General features: G+C 51.7%; 1 protein-coding gene across 1 annotated transcript in view; it reads left to right on the forward strand.

Annotated features, from left to right (window-relative positions):
* The window catches only part of LOC119958086 (integrin alpha-5-like), a 171,056-nt gene that overhangs the window by 70,707 nt on the left and 77,618 nt on the right, over positions 1-22,731 (forward strand). The window contains exon 3 of the mRNA XM_038786315.1: positions 10,224-10,354. Within this exon, the coding sequence (XP_038642243.1) occupies positions 10,224-10,354 (131 nt within the window). The remainder of the gene's footprint in view (positions 1-10,223; positions 10,355-22,731) is intronic.

The raw sequence follows: 22,731 nt of genomic DNA on the forward strand, positions 1-22,731 counted from the left end.
CACTGTATAACACTGGGGTACAGTACTGGTGGGGACGGGTCTGTCACTGTATAACACTGGGGTACAGTACTGGTGGGGATGGGTCTGTCACTGTATAACACTGGGGTACAGTACTGGTGGGGATGGGTCTGTCACTGTATAACACTGGGGTACAGTACTGGTGGGGACGGGTCTGTCACTGTATAACACTGGGGTACAGTACTGGTGGGGACGGGTCTGTCACTATAACACTGGGGTACAGTGCTGGTGGGGATGGGTCTGTCACTGTATAACACTGGGATACAGTGCTGGTGGGGATGGGTCTGTCACTATAACACTGGGGTACAGTACTGGTGGGGACGGGTCTGTCACTGTATAACACTGGGGTACAGTACTGGTGGGGACGGGTCTGTCGCTGCATAACACTGGGGTACAGTACTGGTGGGGACGGGTCTGTCACTGTATAACACTGGGTTACAGTACTGGTGGGGACGGGTCTGTCACTGTATAACACTGGGGTACAGTACTGGTGGGGGCGGGACTGTCACTGTATAACACTGGGGTACAGTACTGGTGGGGATGGGTCTGTCACTGTATAACACTGGGGTACAGTACTGGTGGGGACGGGTCTGTCACTCTGGAACAATGGGGTACAGTACTGGAGGGGATGGGTCTGTCACTGTATAACACTGGGTTACAGTACTGGTGGGGACGGGTCTGTCACTGTATAACACTGGGGTGCAGTACTGGTGGGGACGGGTCTGTCACTCTGGAACACTGGGGTACAGTACTGGTGGGGACGGGTCTGTCACTGTATAACACTGGGATACAGTACTGGTGGGGTCGGGTCTGTCACTGTATAACACTGGGGTACAGTACTGGTGGGGACGGGTCTGTCACTGTATAACACTGGGATACAGTACTGGTGGGGTCGGGTCTGTCACTGTATAACACTGGGGTACAGTACTGGTGGGGATGGGTCTGTCACTGTATAACACTGGGGTACAGTACTGGTGGGGATGGGTCTGTCACTGTATAACACTGGGTTACAGTACTGGTGGGGACGGGTCTGTCACTGTATAACACTGGGGTGCAGTACTGGTGGGGACGGGTCTGTCACTCTGGAACACTGGGGTACAGTACTGGTGGGGACGGGTCTGTCACTCTGGAACACTGGGGTACAGTACTGGTGGGGACGGGTCTGTCACTGTATAACACTGGGATGCAGTACTGGTGGGGTCGGGTCTGTCACTGTATAACACTGGGGTACAGTACTGGTGGGGACGGGTCTGTCACTGTATAACACTGGGGTACAGTACTGGTGGGGATGGGTCTGTCACTGTATAACACTGGGGTACAGTACTGGTGGGGATGGGTCTGTCACTGTATAACACTGGGGTACAGTACTGGTGGGGACGGGTCTGTCACTGTATAACACTGGGATACAGTACTGGTGGGGTCGGGTCTGTCACTGTATAACACTGGGGTACAGTACTGGTGGGGACGGGTCTGTCACTGTATAACACTGGGATACAGTACTGGTGGGGTCGGGTCTGTCACTGTATAACACTGGGGTACAGTACTGGTGGGGATGGGTCTGTCACTGTATAACACTGGGGTACAGTACTGGTGGGGATGGGTCTGTCACTGTATAACACTGGGTTACAGTACTGGTGGGGACGGGTCTGTCACTGTATAACACTGGGGTACAGTACTGGTGGGGACGGGTCTGTCACTCTGGAACACTGGGGTACAGTACTGGTGGGGACGGGTCTGTCACTCTGGAACACTGGGGTACAGTACTGGTGGGGACGGGTCTGTCACTGTATAACACTGGGATACAGTACTGGTGGGGTCGGGTCTGTCACTGTATAACACTGGGGTACAGTACTGGTGGGGACGGGTCTGTCACTGTATAACACTGGGGTACAGTACTGGTGGGGATGGGTCTGTCACTGTATAACACTGGGGTACAGTACTGGTGGGGATGGGTCTGTCACTGTATAACACTGGGGTACAGTACTGGTGGGGACGGATCTGTCACTGTATAACACTGGGGTACAGTACTGGTGGGGACGGGTCTGTCACTGTATAACACTGGGGTACAGTACTGGTGGGGATGGGTCTGTCTCTATCACACTGGGGTACAGTACTGGTGGGGACGGGTCTGTCACTGTATAACATTGGGGTACAGTACTGGTGGGGACGGGTCTGTCACTGTATAACACTGGGGTACAGTACTGGTGGGGATGGGTCTGTCACTGTATAACACTGGGGTACAGTACTGGTGGGGACGGGTCTGTCACTCTGGAACAATGGGGTACAGTACTGGTGGGGATGGGTCTGTCACTGTATAACACTGGGTTACAGTACTGGTGGGGACGGGTCTGTCACTGTATAACACTGGGGTGCAGTACTGGTGGGGACGGGTCTGTCACTCTGGAACACTGGGGTACAGTACTGGTGGGGACGGGTCTGTCACTGTATAACACTGGGATACAGTACTGGTGGGGACGGGTCTGTCACTGTATAACACTGGGGTACAGTACTGGTGGGGACGGGTCTGTCACTGTATAACACTGGGATACAGTACTGGTGGGGTCGGGTCTGTCACTGTATAACACTGGGGTACAGTACTGGTGGGGATGGGTCTGTCACTGTATAACACTGGGGTACAGTACTGGTGGGGATGGGTCTGTCACTGTATAACACTGGGTTACAGTACTGGTGGGGACGGGTCTGTCACTGTATAACACTGGGGTACAGTACTGGTGGGGACGGGTCTGTCACTCTGGAACACTGGGGTACAGTACTGGTGGGGACGGGTCTGTCACTGTATAACACTGGGATACAGTACTGGTGGGGTCGGGTCTGTCACTGTATAACACTGGGGTACAGTACTGGTGGGGACGGGTCTGTCACTGTATAACACTGGGATACAGTACTGGTGGGGTCGGGTCTGTCACTGTATAACACTGGGGTACAGTACTGGTGGGGATGGGTCTGTCACTGTATAACACTGGGGTACAGTACTGGTGGGGATGGGTCTGTCACTGTATAACACTGGGTTACAGTACTGGTGGGGACGGGTCTGTCACTGTATAACACTGGGGTGCAGTACTGGTGGGGACGGGTCTGTCACTCTGGAACACTGGGGTACAGTACTGGTGGGGACGGGTCTGTCACTCTGGAACACTGGGGTACAGTACTGGTGGGGACGGGTCTGTCACTGTATAACACTGGGATACAGTACTGGTGGGGTCGGGTCTGTCACTGTATAACACTGGGGTACAGTACTGGTGGGGACGGGTCTGTCACTGTATAACACTGGGGTACAGTACTGGTGGGGATGGGTCTGTCACTGTATAACACTGGGGTACAGTACTGGTGGGGATGGGTCTGTCACTGTATAACACTGGGGTACAGTACTGGTGGGGACGGGTCTGTCACTGTATAACACTGGGGTACAGTACTGGTGGGGACGGGTCTGTCACTGTATAACACTGGGGTACAGTACTGGTGGGGATGGGTCTGTCTCTATCACACTGGGGTACAGTACTGGTGGGGACGGGTCTGTCACTGTATAACATTGGGGTACAGTACTGGTGGGGACGGGTCTGTCACTGTATAACACTGGGGTACAGTACTGGTGGGGATGGGTCTGTCACTGTATAACACTGGGGTACAGTACTGGTGGGGACGGGTCTGTCACTCTGGAACAATGGGGTACAGTACTGGTGGGGATGGGTCTGTCACTGTATAACACTGGGTTACAGTACTGGTGGGGACGGGTCTGTCACTGTATAACACTGGGGTGCAGTACTGGTGGGGACGGGTCTGTCACTCTGGAACACTGGGGTACAGTACTGGTGGGGACGGGTCTGTCACTGTATAACACTGGGATACAGTACTGGTGGGGTCGGGTCTGTCACTGTATAACACTGGGGTACAGTACTGGTGGGGACGGGTCTGTCACTGTATAACACTGGGATACAGTACTGGTGGGGTCGGGTCTGTCACTGTATAACACTGGGGTACAGTACTGGTGGGGATGGGTCTGTCACTGTATAACACTGGGGTACAGTACTGGTGGGGATGGGTCTGTCACTGTATAACACTGGGTTACAGTACTGGTGGGGACGGGTCTGTCACTGTATAACACTGAGGTGCAGTACTGGTGGGGACGGGTCTGTCACTCTGGAACACTGGGGTACAGTACTGGTGGGGACGGGTCTGTCACTCTGGAACACTGGGGTACAGTACTGGTGGGGACGGGTCTGTCACTGTATAACACTGGGATACAGTACTGGTGGGGTCGGGTCTGTCACTGTATAACACTGGGGTACAGTACTGGTGGGGACGGGTCTGTCACTGTATAACACTGGGGTACAGTACTGGTGGGGATGGGTCTGTCACTGTATAACACTGGGGTACAGTACTGGTGGGGATGGGTCTGTCACTGTATAACACTGGGGTACAGTACTGGTGGGGACGGATCTGTCACTGTATAACACTGGGGTACAGTACTGGTGGGGACGGGTCTGTCACTGTATAACACTGGGGTACAGTACTGGTGGGGATGGGTCTGTCTCTATCACACTGGGGTACAGTACTGGTGGGGACGGGTCTGTCACTGTATAACATTGGGGTACAGTACTGGTGGGGACGGGTCTGTCACTGTATAACACTGGTGTACAGTACTGGTGGGGATGGGTCTGTCACTGTACAACACTGGGGTACAGTACTGGTGGGGACGGGTCTGTCACTGTATAACACTGGTGTACAGTACTGGTGGGGATGGGTCTGTCACTGTATAACACTGGGGAACAGTACTGGTGGGTACGGGTCTGTCACTGTATAACACTGGGGTACAGTACTGGTGGGGACGGGTCTGTCACTGTATAACACTGGGGTACAGTACTGGTGGGGACGGGTCTGTCACTGTATAACACTGGGGTACAGTACTGGTGGGGACGGGTCTGTCACTGTATAACACTGGGGTACAGTACTGCTGGGGACGGGTCTGTCACTGTATAACACTGGGGTACAGTACTGGTGGGGACGGTCTGTCACTGGGGAACAGTACTGGTGGGGACGGGTCTGTCACTGTGTAACACTGGGGTACAGTACTGGTGGGGACGGGTCTGTCACTGTATAACACTGGGGTTCAGTACTGGTGGGGATGGGTCTGTCACTGTATAACACTGGGGTACAGTACTGGTGGGGATGGGTCTGTCACTGTATAACACTGGGATACAGTACTGGTGGGGACGGGTCTGTCACTGTATAACACTGGGGTACGGTACTGGTGGGGATGGGTCTGTCACTGTATAACACTGGGGTTCAGTACTGGTGGGGATGGGTCTGTCTCTATCACACTGGGGTACAGTCCTGGTGGGGATGGGTCTGTCTCTATCACACTGGGGTACAGTACTGGTGGGGACGGGTCTGTCACTCTGGAACACTGGGGTATCCGGCACCTTTCCCGCCGACATGGCGCTGCTCCTCTCCCTGACCTCTACCAGTTCTCGCGGTGCTTCCAGACCCTGTCTCCTATTCTCCTGCACGACTGGCATGTCCAGTCAGTCGAGGAACTGCGTCTGCTGGTGCGGTGAAATCGTATTCCCTCGTCTGGAACGTCGCCCAGCGCTGGGCGGGGCGCAGCATTCCAAACCGCACATTGTTTTTATAAAGGGCCACCTTGGCATTGTTAAATTCTGCCAGCCTCTTGGCCAGGTCTGTCCTGATGCAGCCAGATCAGGAGACATTCCCGGTTTCGGGACCTGGTATGTCCTGCCCAGTTTTGGATCCTTTCCCGTCTGTATCACGGTGCAGCTTCGCGATGATGGCTCTCGGCTTCTGCCCGGCCTTGGGCCTTGGCCGGAGTGACCCTTGAGCTCTGTCTACTTCTAGCTGTCTCTCCTCAGCATTTGGGTCACGTACTCCGCAAGGTTCCTGCCCTCGGTACCCTCTGGTAGGCCCGCAATGCGGAGGTTCTGGTGACCCGACCGATTCTCTTCATCTTCGATCTTCCCCTTTCGTGCCCCTTAATTCGCCGCCAGGTGCCGGAATGTGGCGACTGGGGGCTTTTCACAGAAACTTCATTTGAAGCCTAGTTGTGACAAGCAAAGAAAAGGACAAAGAACAAAGGAAAAGTACAGCACAGTAACAGGCCCTTCGGCCCTCCAAGCCCGTGCCGACCATGCTGCCCGACTAAACTAAAATCTTCTGCACTTCCTGGGTCCGTATCCCTCTATTCCCATCCTATTCATGTATTTGTCAAGATGCCCCTTAAACGTCACTATCGTCCCTGCTTCCACCACCTCCTCCGGCAGCGAGTTCCAGGCACTCACTACCCTCTGTGTAAAAAACTTACCTCGTACATCTCCTCTAAACCTTGCCCCTCGCATCTTAAACCTATGCCCCCTAGTAATTGACCCCTCTACCCTGGGAAAAAGTCTCTGACTATCCACTCTGTCAATGCCCCTCATAATTGTGTAGACCTCTATCAGGTTGCCCCTCAACCTCCTTCGTTCCAGTGAGAACAAACCGAGTTTATTCAACCTCTCCTCACAGCTAATGCCCTCCATACCAGGCAACATCCTGGTAAATCTCTTCTGCACCCTCTCTAAAGCCTCCACATCCTTCTGGTAGTGTGGCGATCAGAATTGAACACTATACTCCAAGTGTGGCCTAACTAAGGTTCCATACAGCTCATTCCCATTTCATTTTCACCAACCTTGCCATCTCTGTCTCCAGTACGGCGATCTGATCGCTCTGATTGGTCGAGGCCGTTTCCAGCTCTCTGATCTTCACCTCCTGAGTCTCCAGCCGCCTTTTTTGCTTTTTCGAGTTCCGCTTTCAGCGTGACCAGCGTCTCTGCTACTGACACTTTTACCGCTCCCATCATGCTTGTCTTGTCTTGATGATGTTGGAGGAGGGGGGGGAGGGGTTTTAATCCTAGTTTTAGTGGGCTCTTTTGGGCTGAAAGCTCCTAAATTGGGGTTTCGAGGAGGAGAGCCAGGTTTCGTTCAGCCGCTCAGCACATCCCCGTCGCTGGAAGTCCCCTTTTCTGCTCCATTGAGTGCGGCCTCGACTGACGTAACCGCACCTCAAAGAGAGAAGGAATTAGTTGTGGAGAATTTTGGGAGAGTCCTGATGATGTGATTTAGATGTGACACGAGATTGGATTGAAACATATAAGATTCTTAAGGGGACTGGACAGGATAAATGTTGGGGGGGATGTTTCCACTCATGGGAGAGCGTAGGACCAGAGATCGTAGTCGCAGAATAAGTGGAAGCTCAGTTTAAAGGGATGTGAGAAAGACTTACTTCTCTCAGAGCGGAGAATCTGCGGAATCCTTTACCTCAGGAAGCTGTGGAGGCCGATTCCTTCAACATCTTCAAGGCCGAGATCGATCGGTTTTTAATCAGTCGGGGAATGGAGGTGTTACGGAGAGAAGGCAGGAAAATGGATTTGGTGAATGTTAAATTAGCCAGGATCTTATTAAATGGTGGAGCAGGATGGAAGGGCTGAATGGCCTCTTCCTGTTCACATCACTTATGGTCTTAGTCAATGTTAAGTTCCTGACGCAAAAGGGAATTTCCTGTCAGCAGGTCTGAGGAATCTCGGGCTGCTTTGTACCTGCCCTTCTGTTAAATACACACTCGGGTGGACTGGAAGAGTCCGTGCCTGTTACAGAACCTTGATTGGCACAGTCCCGTCCCTCATAGCGAGGCTGAAGAGAGCCAACTGGTCAGTTAAGGTGGAGGGGTTTCTGAGCTGGGTCACATGGTCAAGCTCGCGATGTGTCAGTGCTCAGCGGGGCCCGGTAAGAGGTGGTTTCTGAATTAGCTGATCTTACTGTCAATGGAGAGGAGGATTCCTGTCAGCTTCAAGCCTCCTCCATCTGTTTCTAATCTCTGAACATCCGTATTGCACAGAGGATTTCCATTCCTCGCAGACTGCACAGAAGATCGATCTCTCTCTATAACTAGAAAGCTCGCTGTTCATTTGTTGACCTATTCATGTGTGCGTTCAAAGAATTTCCAGAAATATTTTGTCCTTTTCATGAATTGCCCATGTTCTGAATGTTGGTGCTGGGAATGGGGTTGTTTCCATTATAACACCCAAAACTTCAAACACTTCCAAATACAGAGTAAAGCTCCCTCTACACTGTCCCCATTAAACACTCCCAGGGCAGGTACAGCACAGGGTTAGATACAGAGTAAAGCTCCCTCTACACTGTCCCCATCAAACACTCCCAGGACAGGTACAGCACGGGGTTAGATACAGAGTAAAGCTCCCTCTACACTGTCCCCATCAAACACTCCCAGGACAGGTACAGCACGGGGTTAGATACAGAGTAAAGCTCCCTCTACACTGTCCCGATCAAACACTCCCAGGACAGGTACAGCACAGGGTTAGATACAGAGTAAAGCTCCCTCTACACTGTCCCCATCAAACACTCCCAGGACAGGTACAGCACGGGGTTAGATACAGAGTAAAGCTCTCTCTACACTGTCCCCATCAAACACTCCCAGGACAGGTACAGCATGGGGTTAGATACAGAGTAAAGCTCCCTCTACACTGTCCCCATCAAACACTCCCAGGACAGGTACAGCACGGGGTTAGATACAGAGTAAAGCTCCCTCTACACTGTCCACATCAAACACTCCCAGGACAGCTACAGCACGGGGTTAGATACAGAGTAAAGCTCCCTCTACACTGTCCCCATCAAACACTCCCAGGACAGGTACAGCACGGGGTTAGATACAGAGTAAAGCTCCCTCTACACTGTCCCCATCAAACACTCCCAGGACAGGTACAGCACGGGGTTAGATACAGAGTAAAGTTCCCTCTACACTGTCCCCATCAAACGCTCCCAGGACAGGTACAGCACGGGGTTAGATACAGAGTAAAGCTCCCTCTACACTGTCCCCATCAAACACTCCCAGGGCAGGTACAGCACGGGGTTAGATACAGAGTAAAGCTCCCTCTACACTGTCCCCATCAAACACTCCCAGGACAGCTACAGCACGGGGTTAGATACAGATTAGATACAGGTCCGATTATGCGAGTTAGACTCGGTGAGTCCAGATGCCCATCCATCCACTATCCAGCAGTGCTCACCAAAACCCAGGCCATTGAGGCCTATTAATTTTCTTGCCTCTCTGTTCTAATCGTACGCTTACTTCGTATTCTAAACAAAACTTTGGCTCTGCATAGGGCTCCTGTTCGTTCAGGGCCAGTCCAGTAGCGTCAAGTTGCTGCTGGTTGATTTATTCTCCTTCTCTCTCTCCCCCCCCCCCCCCCACAATGTTTGCATGACCCACTTGGCTAGAACAGCCATTGTCTGCTTTGGCAAGTGTGTTCAAAACCCGACGGCCAAAACCGTATCGCCGTGACCCGACGGCATGGTGATGGACAGGAAACCAGCCTGGCTCAAAATCCTGCACGATGTGCAGGGGGGAGCTACCCACAATGCACCATTGCGCAGAAAGGGCCCAGCGCAATAATTCCTTCAGCTCCGGCCAAACATTGTGTCACGGCATCCTTCCGTTAACATTCACAGGAGGGCAAGATCAGATCTGTGGTAGAAAAACAACTCCTCTCTCTGGCTGTGACTGATTAAACACTGTGAAGGCAACTTTTTGATCTAATTTGCCATACGGATAATTGATTTTAATCTTCAGAAGGCTCACGTGGAACATAAGTGCATTATTTAGTTTTTTTTGTTTGTGACTGGATGGACCTTCGCAGGCAGCTTGACGCCTCCCTTCGTAGATTTAAGCGTCCGGTTTCCTGATTGTTGCCATGGTGATGGCATGCTCTTGTGGAGATGAGCAGAGACCGAACGCGGTGAAATGCTTTCTGATAAATCATTTTGAGAAAGTTACCTCGTCCACATTTTGGTCCCTTGCTCTTGAGTTTAGCATCGAGTCATGGTGGCTGTGCTTCAGTTGCCTAGGCCCGAAGCCCTGAGATTGCCTCTCCGGCTCCCTTTTCTCCTCCTTTGTCCATCTGCCCTGACGTCTCCTTTTGCGGCTCGCTGACCGATGTTGTTTTCTCACAGTTTGTTCCGTGAAAAGGGAGCTATAGAAATGCTCGGGTGCTGTCAAGTTCAATGCCCGCTCCTAATAAATGAGGCATCTCGGTCGTATTCACGTAACTCTGGCTCGGAGCGTTCTGTTCCCGATTGGTTCACCTTGTTTGACTTTGTTGGCGTTTTTTCTTCTTCCAGGCCGAGTGTCCTCATTGGAGCTCCCAAAGCCAACACCAGCCAGCCGAACATAACGGAAGGTGGCGCGGTATATTCCTGTGCCTGGGGCGCGAACGACACGGACTGCCAGCAGCTCCCTTTTGATCTAACAGGTACGGTTCAAGTTGCTCCGAGATACTCCATATCTGGACACTGATCCTCATTCGTCACCTCTGTTGTTTTAATAGCTGCTGAAATAATGAATAATTAGGAGGTGTGCAGGTTCAGGGAAGGCTTCCCCAATCAAATTCCTGGATGTTTGAGGATTGATTGTAATTTTGACTTTGTTTTGTGAAATTTTTTTTTCTCTCTCTCTCTCCAGAGTTAAGTGGCTTGCGGGCCATCTTTGACCCTCAAAGAGGTTGCAATGTGCTTTTCTCAAAGGTCACGACAGGAGTCGGAGAGTCACTAGGCCAGAAAAGGAGGCCATTCAGCCCATCCACTCCATGCTAGCTCTCTGTAGATGAATCCTGTCAGTCTCATTTCCCCCCCCCCTCTCATTCCCCCCCCACTCTAATTCCCCCCCACTCTATCTCCGTAGCCCCTGCAAGTTTATTCCCCTCAAACACCCATCCAATTTCTTCTTGAAATCAACTCCGCTTCCCCCACTCTCCTAGGCAATGTGATTCAGGTTCTCGCATGGGATGTGGACATCGCTGGCCACCCATCCCTAATTGCCCCTTGAGAATGTGGTGGTGAGCCGCCTTCTTGAACCGCTGCAGTCCGTGTGGTGTAGGCACACCCACAGTGCTGTTAGGGAGGGAGTTCCAGGATGTTGCCCCAGCGACAGTGAAGGAACGGCCGATATATTTCCAAGTGAGGGTGGTGAGTGACTTGGAGGGGAACCTCCAGGTGGTGGGGTTCCCAGGTATCTGCTGCTCTTGTCCTTCTAGATGGAGGTGGCCGTGGGTTTGGAAGATGCTGCCTAAGGAGCCTTGGTGAGTTGCTGCAGTGCATCTTGTAGATGGTACACACGGCTGCCACTGTGCGTCGGTGGTGGAGGGAGTGAATGTTTGTGGATGGGGAGCCAATCAAGCAGGGCTGCTTTGTCCTGGATGGTGTGGAGCTTCTTGAGTGTTATTGGAGCTGCGCTCATCCAGGCAAGTTGAGAGTATTCCATCGCACTCCTGACTTGTGCCTTGTAGATGGTGGACAGGCTTTGGGGGGGTCAGGAGGTGGGTTACTCTCCGCAGGATTCCCAGCCTCTGACCTGCCCTGGTAGCCACAGTATTAATATGGCTGGGTCCAGTTCAGTTTCTGATCAATGGTAACCCCCAGGATGTGATTGTGGGGGATTCAGCGATGGTAATGCCATTGAACGTCAAAGGGCGATGGTTAGATTCTCTTATTGGAGATGGTCATTGCCTGGCACTTGTGTGGCGCGAATGTAACTTGCCCCTTGTCAGCCCCAAGCCTGGATATTGCCCAGGTCTTGCTGCATTTGCACATGGACTGCTTCATTATCTGAGGAGTCGTGAATGGTGCTGAACATTGTGCAGTCATCCGCAAACATCCCCACTTCTGACCTTATGATGGAAGGAAGATCATTGATGAAGCAGCTGAAGATGGTTGGGCCGAGGACACTCCCCTGAGGAACTCTGGGTAGTTCTCCTTCACTCTAAGGAGAACAATCGCAGCTTCTCCAACCCTAACCTTGAAGCTAAAATCCCTTCATCCCTGGAATCATTCTGGTAAATCTCCCTCCGCACCCTCTCGAGGACCCTCGCATCCTTCCTAAAGTGCAGTGAGGAGAGCTGGACGCAGTACTCTAGTTGGCTTAACCAGAGTGGTACGTCGGGCCAGCATAACATCCCTGCCCTTGTGCGTCAACCACCTGAGGTGGGACTGGTTTCCCGTATAGGCCGGGTCAGGCAGGTATGGCCGACTTCACCTCCCTGGAGGATGTTAATGAACCAGATTGAGCAAATCTGGACTCTCCACTTACCAGAGTGGGATTTGAACTCTCAACTCTTTGAATAGTTCAGGATCATAGACAGCACACAACTGATCAAGGGGGCCTACCCGTCAATATTTGACAAAGGGTCATATGATTGTAGTCCCTGCTGATTGTCCAGCTAACATGCAGCGGGAGTCCAAACTTCAGTTGATCCATGGTGGACGGGTGAGGGGAGCCTGCGGCCTAGTCCGGTTGCCAGGAGACGAGCTTGGGTGAAGAAGAAAGCGAGTGGCTGTGATCTGTTTTTAAAACCCAAAATGGTGAGAAACAGACTGTGGGGGTGGGGGACTTGTGTTTGGTCTACACTCATTGCTGACAAACCATTGCACGTTTTAATTCCCTCCAGGCAAGGGTTTTTTTTTCCCTTCCCCTCTGAAAAAATAAATGATTGCAACATGTGGACGAGTGATATGAAAGCCAAATGGGAATTCTCTTGCAGTAAGGTCTTTGTGCTGACTACGGAATGAAATTGGGTTCGAGCCAAAACTGTCGAGCACAGGGAGGGATTTTTCTGCATTTTCTAGAAATATGATTAGACCAAATGGCTTTTGTTTGCACTCGAACCATAGAGCCCCTGCAGTGCAGAAGGAGGCCATTTGGCCCATCGAGTCTGCACCGGCCGTCTGAAAGAGCCCTCTACTTAGCCCCCCCCCCGCCCCTGCCCCCGCCCTATCCCTATCCCTGTATCCCCACCTAACCGGCACATCCCTGGACACCCAAGGGCCATTTTATCATGGCCAATCCACCTAACCTAGCAGCACGGTAGCACAAGTGGATAGCATTGTGGCTATCCAGCGCCAGGGTCCCAGGTTCGATTCCCCGCTGGGTCACTGCCTGTTCTCCCCGTGTCTGCGTGGGTTTCCTCCGGGTGCTCCGGTTTCCTCCCACAGTCCAACAGGTTAGGTGGATTGGCCATGATAAATTGCCCTTAGTGACATTAAAAAAAAAGGTTAGGTGGGGTATATTGGGTTACGGGGATGGGGTGGAAGTGAGGGTTTAAGTGGCTCGGTGCAGACTCGATGGGCCGAATGGCCTCCTTCTGCACTCTAACACATTGCTTCACATTGAGACTCCAGCACAAGGTGCTGCCCAGTCGAGAGGAGAGACATGCTAAGGCTAATTGTGCAGTGATTCTCAGATGCGATCCGAGGTGGGAGATGGGAATTTCCTGATCATCGGCGCCTCAGGCACTTGGCGGATGAACTGCACCAAGCCGGGCCCTGCCTCTGGCCAGTAGCCTCTCTCTGCAGCCCAGCGCTGGAGTTAATGGCCGCTTCCTCCGCACACCACAGGAAACGTGTTCCTTCCTGGCTGTGAGAGCTGCAAAGATCCATTGGTTCCACTCACGCGTTCAGGATCCTGGGGCGCCCCTGACCTGGAATCAAACCGTTGAAGCAGGGACTGTGGGATTTACAGATGATGTGGTGAACTTGCGTCCCGCCACTCAGCAGTGAGATGGTGGCAGTGGTTCAAGTTTACATTGGATAGAGGGAAAGGAATTCGGGACGATGTTGATGAAATGTGGAGTGTTTTTGTTTGGCAATCCCTGCCAGAGCTATGCTTTAGCTCCACCCCCCCCCCCCCCCCCCCCCCCCCCCCCCCCCCCCCAACCCGGGCTGGCCTCGGCCTCGAGCACTGAGGGAAGCCATGACCATGATCCTTTTGGCTCATGAACGTAAAAACTTAATCCCGTTGCTTATGTTGGCGGCCGGCTTTGCTGAGGGGAATGCCAACCAGAATTTCTTGGCCTGCAAGGCAGCAGCCTGGAGAGGCGTTTTTAAAAAAAGTGTGGCTCTCCAAACCAGACGGGTGATCCTCTGATTAAAATGGCCGCCCTGCCAAGTTGCCATGGCACCACAGCAGTGGTAACCTGTGCCCTTGCTGCGTGTGAGCACTTCACAGCTCATTTGTCTGTACGTTCCTGCTTCCAAGCAGCTCTCAATTAGGAAGTGATTAAAACTGCCATAACCTACTGAATTTTAGTGCCCTCTTATCGTTGTTTGTGCAGTCCGTTTTTCTGGACACATTTGTTGGCTTCCTCTGGGGCGCCGTAGGAGGAGGAACCCTGCTAAGTGAGCCATAGCTTGGCAGGGTAGAGCATGCCAAACCGCACCCCACATTTGTACAGCGCGGATTTTACCCCTTCTGGGTCTTGACCAGCTCGCTACCTTGGCCTCGAGCGCCGTGATCCAGTCCCCTTGCTCCGTGGCGGCTTTTTCAAGGTTCCGTGTCGTATTTTCCTGGGCCTCTGGCCTCCGCTCCGTATTGTCCATTGCCTCCCTTATGGGGGGCCGTGATGGCTTCCACTGCCGTCCCGATGGCCGGTTGCACTGAGGGATTATTGGTACTTTTGGTGCCCAATTGTTGCGATTAAAAGGCCTCAGTCAAAGTTCTCTAGCAGGAGCCACCATCCATGTGACTGCTTCGCTCATGGCCGCCACCGGAAGTCTCCCCTCTTCTTTTCATCTGGCCATCCATTACCTTGGTCACTGCAATTTGTCTGACAACAGGACGGGCCTACCGTCCAGTCGGGAAACTGTGGCCCAAGTACGTTGAGGGTGCCACAGCACAATTTGAACTGACAAACCGTGGAAGGCCGCGTGACTAAGACCTCGAACAGGAATCCTCCAAAGGCCAAGGGAAGTGATCCAGTTACCATTCCTGTTCAATCCTTTGCGGCAAGAGGAGTAGGGATGTTTCCCGAGGTCTTCCCTGCCCCCAAGAGCAGCAGATACCTGGGAACCCCACCACCTGGAGGTTCCCCTCCCAGTCACTCACCACCCTGACTTGGAAATATATCGGCCGTTCCTTCACTGTCGCTGGGGGCAACATCCTGGAGCTCCCTCCCTAACAGCACTGTGGGTGTACCTACACCACATGGACTGCAGCGGCTCAAGAAGGCAGCTCACCACCACCTTCTCAAGGGGCAATTAGTGATGGGCAATAAATGCTAAAGGCAGCCACATTCCAGGAATGAGCTGTTTTTAAAAAAAAAAAAGCTGTTCCATGGGCCATGAGGAGGGCCTAGTTGTTAGCACTGTTGCTTCACAGCGCCAGGGACCCAGGTTCGATTCCCGGCTCAGGTCACTGTCTGTGCGGGTTCTGCACGTTCTCCCCGTGTCTGCGCGTGTTTCCTCCGGGTGCTCCGGTTTCCTCCCACAGTCCAAAAGACGTGCTGTGAGGTGGGGTTACGGGGATAGGGTAGAGGGATGCACCTAGGCCGGGGTGCTCTTCTGGAGGGTCGGTGCAGACTCGATGGGCCGAATGGCCTCCTTCAACACTGCAGGGATTCTGCGGGGGGGGGGGGGGGGGGGGGGGGGGGGGGGGGGGGGGGGGGGAAACCTTTTTGTGTCTGAGACCCCAGTAGTGCGTTGCGTGAGCGAGAGCAGCTGCTCATTAGATGGGCAGTGGGGGGGGGCGGTGTCTGGATGCTCTCGATTGACCTTTTTTTGGGTGGGGGGGGGGGGGGTGGTCTGCGGTCACCTCCCGCCCACGGAACAGAAGGCTGGTGCGTTTGCCCGCCCACACTCGGTGGAACTATTTTTTCCTTCACGGGCGCCCTCTGACCTTTGCCCTTCACTTTGCTGCTGGGAATGAGCCACAAGGCGCGAGTGTAAAATCCACAGCGAAGCCACTTGGCTGAACGTTGTGCAGTTTGTTTGTCTTGGGTCAGGCGGAGGGGACATCAGCACAGAATAACATCTCTCCCTTCAGCGAAACAATTGCTTCAGTATTGACTCCTGCCGAAAAGGCGCTGGGGCAGTTTTCTGCTCTTATCTGGTATGTTCTGCAGGCTAGCTTTCCATCTGGCTGTGATATTTTGCTTCATTTCTGACCTTGCTGTCCTTTGGAGAGACTGGTAAACATACAGTCAATGTACGTTTAAAAAAATCCCAGGTCAGTGTCCAACCCCAGCATTTAGCCCAGCTCTTGTGCACTGAAAAAAATTCTTCACTTTACAATTTACAAGTAAACACTTTCAGGTGAGAAGAGAATAAATAAACACTGCAGACCTTTCTATCCGTTGTCTGTTGTGGTTCCACTGAGGGAGTGCTGCACTGTCAGAGGGTCAGTACTGAGGGAGTGCTGCACTGTCAGAGGGTCAGTACTGAGGGAGTGCCGCACTGTCAGAGGGTCAGTACTGAGGGAGTGCTGCACAGTCAGAGGGTCAGTACTGAGGGAGTGCCGCACTGTCAGAGGGTCAGTACTGAGGGAGTGCTGCATTGTCAGAGGGTCAGTACTGAGGGAGTGCCGCACTGTCAGAGGGTCAGTACTGAGGGAGTGCTGCACTGTCAGAGGGTCAGTACTGAGGGAGTGCTGCACTGTCAGAGGGTCAGTACTGAGGGAGTGCTGCACTGTCAGAGGGTCAGTACTGAGGGAGTGCTGCACTGTCAGAGGGTCAGTACTGAGGGAGTGCAGCACTGTCAGAGGGTCAGTACTGAGGGAGTGCAGCACTGTCAGAGGGTCAGTACTGAGGGAGTGCTGCTCTGTCAGAGCATCAGTACTGAGGGAGTGCTGCACGGTCAGAGGGTCAGTACTGAGGGAGTGCTGCACGGTCAGAGGGTCAGAGGGCACTGTCAAAAATATTTGTCAAACTCAGTGATTCATAGAATCATAGAATTTACAGTGCAGAAGGAGGCCATTCGGCCCATTGAGTCTGCACCAGCCCTCGGAGAGAGCACTCCACTTAACCCCACCCAACTTTTTGTCCTGAGGGCAATTTAGCACGGCCAGTCCACCTAACCTGCACATCTTTGGACTGAGAGGGGAAACCGGAGCACCCGGAAGAAACCCACGCAGACACGGGCAAACTCCACACAGTCACCCAAGGCCGGAATTGAACTCGGGTCCCTGGTGCTGTGAGGCAGCAGTGCTAACCACTGTGTTACTGGGCCATCCCAATAGAGGGGTTCCATCAGAGATGACAAACTTTTGTTGTTTACTTGAAGGAATTGGTCACCGTTAGTTGTTTGGGGGGGCTTAGGTTATGCGCGAGGTTAGTTTAGGTTTTGGGGGGGGGGGGGGGGGGGGGGATTATCTGTGCATGTGGGTGTTTTTCATCCCTGTTATTTTATATTACACAAAGTACCAACGGAGCACCCCATCTCCCGATCACACGACGTGAAGCAATTGGTTCAGCTTTGAATCGAATCCTAGATTTGACAGTGCAGATGGAGGCCATTCGGCCCATCGAGTCTGCACCACACAGTTCAAAGGACAGGGACAAAATCACAAAGGTCGCCACAGTTTCTGGAGAGCGTCCCTGGCTCCTCTTCAAAGCAGTGTTGTTCCAGCCGCCTGAGCAGGCATACCCTTGATTAGCCGCTGATCCGGAAGACCCCCACCTTGCGAAGGTGCGGCACCCCCAACCCCTCCCCCCCTCAGTACTGCATTGCTCCTGTTTGGGGCCTGGGATAATGGGCTCTGGTTTCTGACTGAGACATTTAAGAGCCCAACCGGTTTGGAAATGGTAAAAGCACGAGAAATTCCCATCAGAAACTCAATATAATACCAGCCCTTTGTATTTTGGGATATTTTATGGCTTTAAGTTGAGGCCCGTTTTTTGTGACAGAACATCTATTTTTACTCTGCCCAATATAGCTGGAACAAATCTATTCTAACCAGAATGCATCCTCCTCCTCTGCATAACAGTGAAAGTTGCCACAGTCCCAGCTGACCATCGCCTGCTTTCCCCTTTGAGGGGGAGAGCTGACTGGTGGTGATTTAACCTGAGGGTCACCACACCTCAGGCGAGGGTCAAGGTTGAGAAGGCGGGGCCTTCATGAATAACCTCAGCCGGAACGGGGAATTGAACCCACGCAGCTGGCCTCGCTCCCCATCACAAACCAGTGGTCCAGCCAACTGAGCTAATTGGATTGGATTTGATTTATTGTCACGTGTACCGAGGTACAGTGAAAAGTATTGTTCTGCGTACAGTCCAGACAGATTGGTCCACACATGAAAAGACATGGGACATACGATAAATACGACAATGTAAATACATAGACACAGACATCGGGTGAAGCAAACAGGAGTGTAGTGTTAATGAGGACAGTCCATAAGAGGGTTGTTTAGGAGTCTGGTGACAGTGGCGAAGAAGCTGTTTTTGATTCTTTTCGTGCGTGTTCTCAGACTTTTGTATCTCCTTCCCGATGGAAGAAGTTGGAAGAGTGAGTAAGCCGGGTGGGAGGGGTCTTTGATTATGCAGCCCGCTTTCCCCAGGCAGCGGGAGGTGTAGATGGAGTCAATGGATGGGAGGCAGGTTTGTGTGATGGACTGGGCTGTGTTCACGACACATTGTCACTCTGCATCACGAACCAGCTGTCCAGTCCAACTGAGCTAAACTGACCTGAGAAATCCTACACCAAACGTTGTTTTACCAAACATTCAATTTATTTGAATCCTAAAAGACGTACATAGAACATATTTAGTCGCCACAGGAAATAAAATCTTTTGCGGTGTCATTTTTACTCCGTGACTAAATGACATGTTTACATAGTTGCGTTCCTTTTACCCAACAACTATGGAAATTGTCTTGGTGATTTTCCTCCGAGTTTTCAATCCCATGGCCTTTTTTGTTCTGTGTGCGTGTGTGAAGGTTCCAATTCAGACAGGGTGATTTGAAAGTTCCAGCTTTATTAACTCCCTCAGCAGTGACCGGGGACGAGGGGGGGATGAACAGTGAATAGAAATAGCTGTCCCTTAATTAAAAAGGACCTGCCAACAAAATGCACAGTGGAATTGTGCGACTTGGCTTCTACCCTGAAGCAAAATTGTTTGAACCGACAGAAATGTCCAGGCAATATTGTGACCTCGAAGGGGGGCTAGATTTTTTTTTTCTGTAAGGGAGGTTTGTTTTTGTGAAATGTTTTTTTAGCCGGTGGAAGGTGGGGGGCGTCATGAAGAACAAAAGGTGAGGGGAGGGGAGGGAGGGGGAATCTCCGTGATCGGGCAGAGGGCAGGCGAGATTGAATAACAAAAGTGACTGGGAATGGATGAAAGGTGTGTCCAGATGGGGGCTGAATGTTGACGTCGCGACCACCTGAACACGAGCTGAAGGGAAGCAAAAGACATGCTCCACTCTCGCACTGCAGCAGGCCAAGGGCGGAGAGGTCAGGGTGGGGGGCAATTGGGGAATTCCAATGGCGGACGCCAGCAAACCCGGGCTCACGCCTGCGGACGTAACAGCGGTGCCCCTGTCGGCGAACGCTGCTTCACTTGCACTGTAAAGCTGCCTCTTTCTGAGAGAGTTTGCTGGGATGGAAGGACTCCTATATCTGGCCTTTCCACTCCCAGACTCGGCGAATCTAATTTCTACATGCGAATTGCAACCAGCTGTCCACCACGAACCAATGGCTTGAGCTTTTTAGCCCCATCAGTTTCGCTTTAGTTGGGCTGGGTTTAATTTCTCTGCGCTTCGACCACATCCCCTACTGTCCCCCCAGGCGAATTGCATCACCACACTCCCAGCTGCAATGAGCTAATTCGGCAAAGACTGCAATCATCCCGAGTTCAGTTACGGACTTTTAATAATATGGTTGTTCAGTTTTTCTTGTGGTGCCTGGTTTCAGCAGTGTGTGCACTGGCCCTCGAACACTGCGGCCTTTGTCCTGGTGACATGCACGTACGCTCGGGCAGAGCCTCTCTGCTGATGCAAAGGCTGCTTTGCTTTCAGCAGACCTTGTATTCACGGTTTGTATGGTTGTGTTTCCGAGGGTTACTGACCTAAATGCCGCTGGCCCTTCACATGAAATGCCCTCCCTGACTTGGGAAGTTTGGTTGGGTTGAATGCGTGAGGTGCGGGGGAGCACGGTGGCCTAGTGGTTAGCACTGCTGCCTCACGGCGCTGAGGCCCCAGATTCGATCCCGGCTCTGGGTCACTGTCCGTGTGGAGTTTGCACATTCTCCCCGTGTCTGCGTGGGTTTCGCCCCCACAACCCAAAGATGTGCAGGGTAGGTGAATTGGCCATGCTAAATTGCCCCTTAATTGGAAAAATTAATTGGGTACTCTAAATTTATATATACAAAACCCATTGCTCTATCAAAGTATTGTAATTGTAATTTGGAGCATTTCATTATTGTCACAAAGCTGGTTCTGTCCTGCCTTGTGTTATAGTTAATCACACGACTTTCATTCAGCCATTTTGAGGTTATCAAGTCATTGTTAATTCATTCAATGATTTTTTTTGTGAATTAATTTGGAAATTGAACTCCGTTGTGACCTTTTCCACTTCCTCTTTGGATTTTAGCTTTTATAAATTCATTCACGGGATGCGAGCGTCACTGGAAAGTCCAGCATTTGTTGCCCATCCCTAATTGCCCTTGAATTGAGCGGCTTAAATCATAGAATCCCGACAAGGAGGCCATTCAGCCCATCGGGTCTGCACTGACCCTCTGAAAGAGCACGCTACTTAAGGCCCATTCCCCCCGCCCTATCCTCGTAACCCCACCCAACCTTTGGACACTAAGGGACAATTTAGCGTAGCCAATCCACCTAACCACATCTTTGGACTGTGGGAGGAAACCGGAGCACCCGGAGGAAACCCACGCAGACACGGGGAGAACGTGCAGACTCCTCACAGACAGTGACCCATGGCTGGAATTGGACCCGGGTCCCTGGCGCTGTGATGCAGCAGTGCCAACCACTGTGCTGCGAGTCAACTGTGTGTTACGAGTCAACCACATAGGCCAGACCGGGTAAGGACGGCAGGTTTCCTTCCCTAAAGGACATTAGTGAACCAGACGGGTTTTTACAACAATCGACAGCAATTTAATGGTCACCATGAGAGGAGGTGGTGGTGTAGCGGGAATGTCACTTAACTAGCTGTCTAGAGGCCCCAGGCTAATGTTCTGGGCACATGAGTTTCAATCCCAACACAGTAGCACGTGGAATATAAATTCAATTAATAAAATTTCTAATTTAAAACTGGACCACAAAATTAGATTAGACCATTGTCGATTGTTGTAAAAAACCCCACCTCGTTCACTAATGTCCTTTAGGGAAGGAAATCTGCCGTCCTTACCCGGTCTGGCCGACATTGAATCATAGAATCCCTACAGTGAGGCATGGTGACGCGGTGGTTCGCGCTACTGCCTCACGGCGCTGAGGACCCATGTGGAGTTTGCACGTTCTCCCCGTGTCTGCGTGGGTCTCCACCCCCACAACCCAAAAGATCGCCCCTTAATTTTTTTTGTTTCTAAATTTAGAGTACCCAATTCATTTTTTCCAATTAAGGGGCAATTCAGCCAGGCCAATCCACCTAACCTGCACATCTTTGGGTTGTGGGGGCGAAACCCACGCAGACACAGGGAGAATGTGCAAAAATGGCCCCTTAATTGGAAAAACAGAATTGGGTATTCTAAATTTCGACAAAAAGAATCTGTACAGTGCAGAAGGAGGCTATTCGGCCCATTGAGTCTGCGCCAACCATCTGAAAGAGCATCCTATCTAGGCCCCACCCCCATAACCTAACCTGCACATCCCTGGACACTGTGTGACTCCAGGCGCACAGCAATGCGGTTGACTCTTAGCTGCCATTTTGAAATGGTTTAGCTCTGTGGTATCAAACTGCTGCATCTCCTCTGATGAATGAACCTTTTAAACTTTGTTGAGATTGTTTTGTGTAAACTTTGTTGTTGCTTTCTAGTTTCAGCTTAACTCAGACATCTTTGACTTTCTGTCTCAACCCAACGTGTTTTTGCAAACTGCTCCCCCAATCATTCTGACCCTTGTTTAATTTGGGTGCTGGTCTCGTGGTGGGTGAAAAACTGACGCCAGTGAGGAGCAATTGATAACGGGGTATATCAGGCAAAATGCTGAACGAACAGCAGATAGCGATGGAGCGGGCAAGTGTGCTCTTAAGTATAACATGTCAAAGGTCATTCCATCCGTTTGCTACTGGTTTCGCCGCGCCCCTTAAACCATGTTGCGATTGGTGCCAACATTGCTGTCCTGTTTAGATCTGACTCTGCCCGTGACCTCACAGCCCATCTTGCCACCCTTCGGTTGCATGACTTGAGCATTTGCTGAGAAGAGAGACATGTTGCTGAAGTTTTCCATCCATGACTCAACAGGTCAACGCAAGAATGCCAAATTTCAAACGATCGCAGCAATTTCTGTGAGAAGGGAGAGCGGTACTGATTGGTTGGCAGGTTAATTCTGATTGGCTTAGGCACTGCGCTGGAGAAAGCAGCGGGGAACGGCAGACTCCCCATGTTTACTCCAATCCCACCACCGCCGCTAATGGAATTTAAATCCAATTAATGAAAATCTGAAATAAATCTGAAGTAAATAGTGACCATAAAACGAACAGTAATTTAATTGACACATTCACAAGGATGTGGGCATTACCAGCTAGGCCAACATTTTGCCCATCCCTAATTCAAAAAAGGTGTAAGGCTTGAACATTTTACAGTGTAGGGGCCCCTCTGAATATGGTCAAGTCTTGCACAGTGGGAAGCAGTAACGCACTATACACTATCACTGGATTAATGATCCAGAGTAATGCTCTGGGGACCCGGGTTCCAATCCCA

The sequence above is a fragment of the Scyliorhinus canicula genome, chromosome 28, assembly GCF_902713615.1.
Source record: "Scyliorhinus canicula chromosome 28, sScyCan1.1, whole genome shotgun sequence".
NCBI classification, from domain to species: domain Eukaryota; kingdom Metazoa; phylum Chordata; class Chondrichthyes; order Carcharhiniformes; family Scyliorhinidae; genus Scyliorhinus; species Scyliorhinus canicula.